This window comes from Melanotaenia boesemani, chromosome 8, assembly GCF_017639745.1.
Source record: "Melanotaenia boesemani isolate fMelBoe1 chromosome 8, fMelBoe1.pri, whole genome shotgun sequence".
Taxonomy (NCBI): domain Eukaryota; kingdom Metazoa; phylum Chordata; class Actinopteri; order Atheriniformes; family Melanotaeniidae; genus Melanotaenia; species Melanotaenia boesemani.
Window position 1 is genome coordinate 13750541 of NC_055689.1, and position 9561 is coordinate 13760101.

At 36.1% G+C, this 9561-nt stretch overlaps 1 protein-coding gene across 1 annotated transcript; it reads right to left on the bottom strand.

Moving 5' to 3' along the window:
- Positions 1-331: 331 nt before the first annotated feature.
- Positions 332-9345, bottom strand: odr4 (odr-4 GPCR localization factor homolog). The gene is made up of 14 exons (XM_041992019.1): positions 9188-9345; positions 8748-8851; positions 8287-8400; positions 7941-8033; positions 5795-5901; positions 5679-5715; positions 5325-5468; positions 5133-5228; positions 3891-3938; positions 3619-3738; positions 3431-3533; positions 2287-2490; positions 1678-1728; positions 332-1241 (listed from the first exon to the last, which is right to left on the bottom strand). Exons 2-14 carry the CDS (start codon positions 8844-8846, stop codon positions 1171-1173), a joined length of 1287 nt encoding a protein of 428 aa, XP_041847953.1. The 5' UTR covers positions 8847-8851; positions 9188-9345; the 3' UTR covers positions 332-1170.
- Positions 9346-9561: the final 216 nt, after the last annotated feature.

Here is a 9561-nt window from a genome sequence, read left to right on the forward strand (position 1 = left end):
CTCTAGCTGGAAAGAAATGCATTTTACAGAAAAGAGTCGTTTTCCTTTTATTCTTCGTGCTTAAGCTGGAGTAGGCCAAACTACGCAGTAAAAATATAAAATGGGCAGGGGCTTTGGGAAGCTGAAATAATGCCACAGAAGTCAGCAGATACAAGAGAATAAAATGGGAATGGGAAATAACGGAGCACCAGCGACTGGAGGAGGTCTCAAGTTGATGTATGAACAAATGATCTGTGACAACGCCCTTTTTTTCCTCTTATTGAATTAAACAGTGGTTATTAAAGAAAAAGGTCTGGGTTATGTTTATACACTTGCCTCAGACAAACACGAACCTGAGAAAACACACATTTATTTGTACTGACATAAAAACAGAACCCTGTGGCCTCTCGGCTGCTCTCTGCATGGGACACCATGGCTTTGTAGTCCGGTGTTTAATGTGCACAGACGGTTGGAGTTTGAATGCCAGATACACAAACAGTGAAGTGAAGTATGCAAAGTGTGGTTTGAAACTGTTTTTTGCATCAAGTTGTGCCTCTGGGAGTTTTGTGTTTTTTCTGGATTTTGTGGCATCGATAGTGGAGGGTAGACTGGACTGTTATAGGAGTGGAAGGTTAACGAGTTGGAAATATTTAGGCGTCGAGGACGAGGTACAGTAGCCTGTTGGGACTTTTGTGTGTGCAAAATCCTCGCGAAAATATCACAAGAACATTTTTTTTTACATGACTTCAATATTTGTTAAGCAAGAGCAACCCGAATAGAAGGCAATTATAAAAATAAATAAATCAATCAATGAACAAATAAACACACATAGACACAGACAAAAAAACCCACAAATGAATAAATACCCCGACCTAAGCTGGTTTAATAGTTTTTGGTGCAAGCTGGACTTAAAGGTTGTCTAGGCTGAACATATTTGCATTTCAAGTTTCTCCTTCTACAACAATGGATGGATGCTAATGAACAGCTACTTTAAATAACTTATTTTCACTTTAGATGACAATAATCTGAGTTAAAGATGAGTGTTTATTCAGTCTCAACCTGGGCATCCAGTCTGTACCTGCTCCTGGTTTTATTCCACTTCATAACTTTATTTCTTGTTTCTGATTCAATCAACAGATGCTTGATAAAAAAGGACCAAACAAAACATTTTATTTTGGAGTGAGGAACATGTCAAACATCGCTGAGATATAGCATTGAGGCAGCTGTGGCAAGCAGGGCAACGGCAGTAGCCATGGCAACACCTAAAAAAAAAAAAATAAAAGAAAAAAAGTAGAAATTAAAAGGAGAAATTTAAAAAAAAAGTGCTTCATATCTCTAGTACTGGCTTTACTTATTTCTTAATGACACATGGTAGCATAACTGTAATAACTGCATAACAGTTGTGGGAAAATGGCCCAGCATGTTCAGGAGAGTTTGGGATGGGGGGCCGTCAGGTGAGGCAGGGTACCAGGCCACAAGTCCAAAGGTACACTAACACCTACAGTGATTTTTGTTAGTGGAAATAGTGTATATCCAGGAATAAACTTTGTGAAGCAGGTGATAGTGCTTTGCTAAAAAAATTATTTTAAATATCACAAACAATAGAAGTAGTGTGCAGTTAATTAACATGCGATTATATGATGTGCAGTAAATGTATTAGTTCACTTTCTACCATGATTTAACAACCGCATGTCTCACCGATGTAGTTGTTTTTCTTGGGCTCCACGTCAACAGTTTCCACAATGGGCTCTTAAAACACACAAAATACAATTTCATCAGCTAAATTAACATGGCCAAAATATGTTTAGGCAGCTACGGCAGATTTACATGAATGAAATGAACAAAATTAAGAATTTGAGAGAGTAAAACTGACAGGAGGAAAAAAGATAAGAAAGGAAAAGAGGGAAAAAAATCAAACTTACCCATGCAAAATATTGGATTGGATTTTAAAATAAAAAATATGTGAGGACAGAGATTGATGAGGGTCTCTGTAAAGTGCCTGTCCAGCAGTTAAAAACAGCTGAACATGTTTAGGATATTTCTGTTAGAAATGATTTATTACCTGATCTTGTTAACTCAAGTAATAAACAAATCAGACTCACACTGTAAACTTAAAGACTTGTGATCAACACACATCATCCCCCTATTAATTCTCCACATCTGCTTTATCCATCAGCATTACAGATTTCTAAACGCAGCCTCCTGCTTGACCGTGTTTAACTAGCAGACTAATGTATCCTTGAGGTAAAGAACTGAATCTACAACATTAACTTTGTTGTAAAACACAAACACACACTCTTCTCCCACCTGTGGTGTCATCGCTCTCTATGACTTCAGCAGTTATTTCCTGCCTGGTATCCAAGTCGTCCTCAGCTGCATCGATGTCCAGCATCTCCTTCAGCCGGTCCGTTATCTCAGACAAACTCTCATCACTAAACTGGTAGTCACACACACACAGTGGTCCAGTCATTTTTGCTGGACAGAAGATACGACGAGGGAGACAGAGTTGCTCTGAAACACACAGATGAGAGACAACATCTGTTACTGTACATTTTTAAGATTTAAAATGTTCTTGTTTAATGTTACTGTAGTTATTAGATAGGATAATAAAAATGAGAGTAACTACATTTTTGAGAACAGCCGCCACTATAGAAAATGGAACAGCTCCTAAATAAGCTAGTTTGATCACATTTTCTGTTACAAGTGATGTCATTTTATGTGTGGTTATCCTATTTATTGATTATTTAGCATTTTAAGACAAAAAATTAATTTAAGATAAGTGGGGTGTGACATAAAAGATAAGGTTGTTTTAACTTCAATGAAAACAATTTAATATTTGGTAGGTGGCAGTTAATACGTGACTTATTTAACCTGTGTAAATGATTGAAATCCCATTATGAGACGGTGACTGTAAACTAGAAAAACACTGCTGACAGTATTTCCTGCAGATCTGAAAGTGATCACAATCAACAAGAAGACTTGAGGCAATATGCACTGTCACAGCAGTCCCACCTACTGATAGTACATGTGCCTACATTCACAAAACACTTTATTATTATAAGCAATAACAGCTCAGAAAAATTAACTCAAGTTATCTATGTCTTAGTTCATTGTGTTATTCAGATTTTGTCACTTGGTAATATTTCGGGTTTGTTGAAAATTTTAAAGATGTAGGATGAAAGTATTCAAAAACTATTTCTACAAGGTAAAATCCAACGTAGGAAAACACCTGTAGGTCCAAATCAGAATCCCTTTGCACATTAATCTTTGTAGCTAATTAATCTTGTGCTGGTACACATGGTACTTCATAATGTACAGGGTTATGTCAGCATAAATTCGGCTTCTCGGCTGTGATTGGCTGATGCGACACCCACCCACAGCCCTTGACCTTAGCTAATCTATAGCTGGTGGATGACTGGGTGAGCGAACTCTGACTAGCTTGCATGCGTACCGGTCTGTTGTTTGTTTCTGCTGCCCTCGTCTCGTGTCAGCAGCTCCTCTAGCAACATCTGAACCCTCGTGGTCACCGTAGAAACCACATCTCTCTTCAGCAGCTGTCCACAAAGAAAGTTTAAATGACGTTATGTTGAATTTTTCATTCAGTTTCTTTTAGCTTTGTTTGGTGGATTAAAGCATTACCTTCTCTGCCAGTTTGGCCTTTGGCTTGTTGCTATGTAGGAAAGCTTTGCTGTGAATTACTCCGCGGATGGACACACTGCCTCCACATGGCTGGACCACATCTGCTAACCTCTGCACATCCTAGCACACAGGAAGTCTTCCTTCATGTTCGTGTCAAACCCAAAACAGCTTGATTTAAACGTTTTATTTTATCTATAGTTATTTATCCAACTTAACATATTTTTGAAGCACAACCATTTCTGCAATTCTGTGTTTCTGTGTGCAAATCTTACCGGTGTGATGAGCAGCTGAGCTGTGTACACCTGTCTCACATTCCTCTTCTGCAGAAAAACACAGTGTATTAGAATTGTGTCTTTTCATAAAAATCACAAAGAAAATGTTGCGTATCATGAAATAACAGCTTGAGGCAGAGACGGTTCGTAGAGTCTCTCCGACCTAGGAAGGTCAGAACCTGCATTTATCAAAGTTCTCACAACTATTTTTGTAGATCCATAAAGCTTAAAATGACCCCAGAATTTAAATCACTCCATATTAACAGTGAAAGAATAAGACATTACTATTAAGAGTGCTGATGTTTTAACTGCAAACGATAGCATCACCCGTGTGCTGAAAATTATGAATAAAATAAGACTTTTATAAGACATCCACCCCAACCTCACTGGCGAGTCATTCCTGACTAGATTTACTTTATTACAAGTTTCCTCATTTTAACATTATAATCACACAAAAAGTTCAAGCCATTAAAGCCTGCTACCTAAAAAAGAAGAAGAAAAAAAAAAAACTAAAGAAAAGTTGGTCAACACCTATGTACATTTAAGTTTGTGTAATGTTTGAGTTAACTACATTCCTGAGTATTTTGTAATCGTAATATTTACTAGTAAATAGACAACAGTAACAAACCATTTGTGGCTTGAAACAATAATAATCCCATTTTTCATTACTTTAAATTTAATCTGTTGTAACCATTTGTTGTTGGAATGTTCTTTATTATAGACAATATCCAACCATATGGACACGTTTTGTGTTAATACATTTTGTGATCAACTACTATTATAAGGATAAAAAGTTTTTGTGTTATTATTTTATAAAGCACTAAATGCAATCAGAGTCTCTTAATATAATGTTTTTGTATAACAACAACAACAACAATAATAATAATAATAACATTAATAATAATAATAATAATAATAATAATAATAATAATAATAATATTGCGATTTAGTTCCTAGTTGGGGGGTTTGTGTTGTCTTGTTGATTTTGATCCAAACAAACACAGGGGGAGGGGGAGTGGATGTCACAGGTGCAAAGATGAAAAGGGGGAAAAACAAACAAAAACAGATAATCTAGAAGGTTGCTTCAGGTTAAAAACAGACTTTCAAGTCTTATCAAACTGATACCAGAAGGCAAGTATGAGGCCGCCCAAATAAAATCCCACAATCACTTCTCTTAAAGTTTCAGTGGCATTTTTGCAACATTTAGTGCATAAATATGGATTTATGTCAGATTTATACAACCTGTCCTGCAGTGAGCTCTGAGTTCTCTGGCATCTTTTTCCCATCAATTAGACAAAGTCCACTTTCAATCTGGTGTGCCCACACTTTTAGTCCCTCCTGAAACATTCAGGGACCTGAGGTCAGTTCAGCGAAAACTTCTTTTATGCATCATTTATATATAAAATGTGTATTTGCATGCACGTGTGTGCTAACCTTAAGACATTTATCGATGCTGTCTGTGGAGATTCTGCTGTCTGGTATGGGTACCAACATGTCTACATTCAGCCAACATGACAGTGTGACCCAGGCTGAACACACACCTGACTGGTACTTCCAGTCTGCAGGTTTGGCCATACTCTGAAACAGACAATGACAAAGATATTGCTGGCATAACAACTCTTTGTCTATATTTATACATCATATAAGATCTGGGATTAACTGTTATATAAACTGGATGAAGTTATCTTGAAAAGATTTTAAAGAGAACTTTAGTGAGTTATAATCTTGATTTATTAATCTCTGACCATAGACTTAAACGAATGCTCTGCAAAGAAAACGCAGACTAACCTTGGAGTCTTTGATGTCAAAGGTTCTGCAGACAGTTCTGATATGTGGGGTTAAAAGAAAAAAATGCACACTGACCGGTAGTGACTTGAAACAATGAGGCTGTTGTAAAAGGATACTTTCTGGTTTTAGGGTTGACGTGCAGTGTGACACAATCTGTGACATCGTCGTCTGCAGGGTTCCACAGACGCTCCGAAGAGATGAGGTTTTCCACTGCAAACACTAACTACATACATATACACACACACATACAACACACATGGTTGTCAAATAGACAGAATCCATTGATAAATTAATGTCTTTGCAGGTTTTTGAGCACTGTTGCAGAGTATTTATTAAGTATCTTAAGTATGTATTTACAGAAGTTGATGCAGAACTCCCAACAGCTGAGTGTGATTTGCTCTTGAATTGTCTTAGTTACTGTTTTCCGCCCCCTGGTGGCCATAAAAATAATTGCAGGGAAGTTAAAGGTCTGTCTCACTGCATCATATTGTATGTGCTTACAACTAACATTATCAATATTTTCTGAGTTTAAACAAGTGGTGCCTTTTTTATTTGTTATTTTCACCCTCTTTTTTGTTTAAAAAGATTTTACTCTTTGCCACAAAAAAGGGCAGTTCAGTTCTGCATTTAACACAAATCTCTAAGAGTTGCCTAATAGTTGTTCAACAAAAAAGAATTAAGTTGCCAATATCTGATTCTTTCATGAGGAAATGTTAGTTTATACTCAGAGGGAAAAGGTTCTGAGGAGAGCAGGAAGGGACAAGAAGAGCTGCCCTAACATTGCTGCTGCTCTGTTGTTGGAGCAAATAAAACCAGCAAGTAAGTATTTGCATTCCTAAACATAGATGAGGCATCTTACTAATCAGACATTAAGCTACACATATTGAAAGATTATCTCCCCCTCTAAAATAACTAATAGAAGATTCATTCTTGAGGAAAAGAATAAGAAAACCTTTATTAGTCCCTTAGTCCCAAACAAAAGTAGAATGTGGTGAAAAAGGTGGCATGTGATTTGCAGGTGAAGATTTTAATGTGGGTGGATTTCCAACAGATTAATTCTAAAAAAAACAAGATAGTCATTGTTGATAGTAGTCCAGGTATTTTGCAATAATTATTAGCATTTGATTACTTTAAAGAGCAACTGAAAAACAAATGAAAGCAACAACATCATGGACAGGAGACAATCAACATTAAAGGATTTAAGGGGAGAAGGGGGCTGGAAACTATCCCAGCAGCCACCAGGTGAGAGGCAAGGTCAGGTCAGTCCGTCACTGGGCCAACACAAAGAGACAAGCAACCACTCATGCTCTCTCCCAGGAAACCAATTTACCTCACATGCATGTCTATGGACTGTGGGAGAAAGCCAGAGTATCTGGAGAGAGCCCATGCATACACGGGGACTCCACATATGAAGGCCCGGCTAAAACTCTTCCATATTTACCAAAATATAGACGTAGAACTTCAAAATTAACCCATAATCTACAAAAGCAACATATGTGTCATTTTATCTTTTAAGCATGGAGTGAGACACAAATCACATCAACATTTTAAAGAAAAACTTAATATTTTAATTAGATAATATTTGTAAATATGAGGGCAAAGTCGGTAATTGACATTAAAAGTTAAAGGTTTGAACTCTCTAAGGGTTCTAATTTAATTTTCTTGAAAGGCTGAGAAATAAAAAGTTTTAGTGGACACTGTTAAACTTTCTAGGAAACTCTCAGTTCTTAGCCTTGAATGTGTTAAAAATAAGTTGCAGTGTGGCAACATAAATTTTGGTAATGGACTAAAATCATAATCATTGCTCTTTTTTCTATAAACCCAAATTTATTAACTGTAAAAATACATGTAGCCAATTATAAACTTTATACTTAATGAACACTCTTCAACAAGTGACATAATAATGAATAAATTAAATATTTAAAAAGCCACATAAATGAAAAATCTGTTTGGCTCATAGAAATTAAAAAAAAATTAACATGGTGTAATTTTCTTGAAACACTTAACATCAACAGGATTTCTGGTTGATTTTGAGTCAGTTTTTCCACAATTGGTTTTTGATGAAACAATGAAAATAACTTTTCTAGTGAAAATTAAGAAAAAGACATCTATCAAGCAGGGGGACAAAGACGTGAAGATGCAGAAAATAAAATTCTTAAATAATTTAGACTTCAGGTAAAGGGTCTCGTTTTAAATTAGATAAATTAAGAAGAAAATTCCAAGATGGTTACCTCATTAGAGAATGTATGTGATGACTCTCACCTGTCGAAGTGTGGTTAGCATGTCTTTGGCATCAGTATCGCTGATTATAAAGACTCCCAATACAGACAATCCTCCAGGCAGCATCCTGGACACCTGGAAATCAATAGGAAAAGTAAACTGTAAAGTTTAAAAGTCTGATTTTACCAGGTAATCATAATTGTCAAGTTAATACCACTTTAGATTTTAGCCATATTTTTATACAGATGCATACCTATATATGTAGAAATACATAGCTTATTTTAAAGCATGTCCATTCGTGTTTAAAAAGCTACCCATTCACTGACTGATCATGCAATTTAAATGAATTTTTCAGAAGCGGGACAGAGCTTATGCTGCCTTTGCCTACCTGCCGAGCATGCTCAGAGACCCAATCTTTGTCCACAGACTTTCCAGCCCCAGTAGGCTCCTCATTTTGGGGTGTCCGGGCTGCCATGACAACAAAGTCCCTTTGGACTGAGCTCTGAAATAGTCAGTTAATATCAGTCACTCCATTCATAACATACTCTCAAATCATAAAACAATTTAAATGTTAAAAAAATGTATTGAGTGTGAGTATAGGAAAAAATAACAACAAAACACAGAATATACAAAGTGTATGGAAATACAGAATTACATATTTGATGTGTAAATTAATTATGCATTGTAAAATGCTTTGCAGACCCTGAACATAGTTAAAATGTGTAAGTGCAGATCCTATAACACATTATTTTATAATTAAATTAAGTATTAGTATCAGCCTTTCTCCATTTCTTTAAAAAATGCTGGACATAGCAGGACCCGATATGATGAATGTTTGTACAACCTTACCTGTCCAATAAGCAGGCCTGTGACTGGATATACTTGTTGTGAACATAGTTTAGACAGATATTCCTCCACAACATCTTCTACTATATAACCACGACCCATCCCACCTAAAAAGAAACACAGAGGTAAAATAAGTTAGATATTTTGATACTTACTTTTTTATTAATCAGCGTGCTTGAAATGAGACTAAGAAACACACATGTAGAGGGAAAAACCACTGCTAAACGAAACAGGATCACCGAAACATTTCATTTTCATAAAATTATTAGTGCAGTAGTTAAGACTTAAAACAATTCAGTTTTTATATTAAGCAGTTTCCCCTCTAACTTTAGCTAGCCGGTTGCTACATATCTTGTTATAGATCAAACAGGGTGTCCAAATTCCAATTTAATATAGTATACAGCTTAAAATACAGTTACTTTTATATGTGGTAAAGAATGTACCTGAACGAAGCAAAAATACTGGCAAAATATGAGCCAGAAAACTAGCACATCGCTTTTAATTTTGACAGCTGTTAGTGGTTCGTCAGCAGAGCGAAAAAACACAATTTACCACAATGCTTTGCGGATTTGCGGATTTCCGTCGCAGTTCTTTGTCGTCATCAGTAAGACGGACTCAAATCGTCAAGTTAAATATGTCACTGACAATTCTAGTTTTCTTTCTAAATAAAACAAAACAGCAGACGCGTTTGATGTTTGCTTGGATGAACTAGGATAAAGAGAATGACAGCTTGAAAGATAATTAACAAACAAAACCAACAGAACTATTTAAGCTTTCAGCAGAAATAGTGAGTTCCTACTTTCTCAGCTGTGGGTTG

Excerpts from the sequence above, each read along its gene's own strand:
- odr4 (XM_041992019.1), bottom strand. The coding sequence starts at position 8,846 with ATGGGTCGTGGTTATATAGTAGAAGATGTTGTGGAGGAATATCTGTCT. Across the intron at positions 5,469-5,678 it reads TTGACATCAAAGACTCCAAG|AGTATGGCCAAACCTGCAGA; the intron begins GTTAGTCTGCGT and ends TGTCTGTTTCAG. Across the intron at positions 1,729-2,286 it reads AGAGAGCGATGACACCACAG|AGCCCATTGTGGAAACTGTT; the intron begins GTGGGAGAAGAG and ends GTGTGTTTTAAG.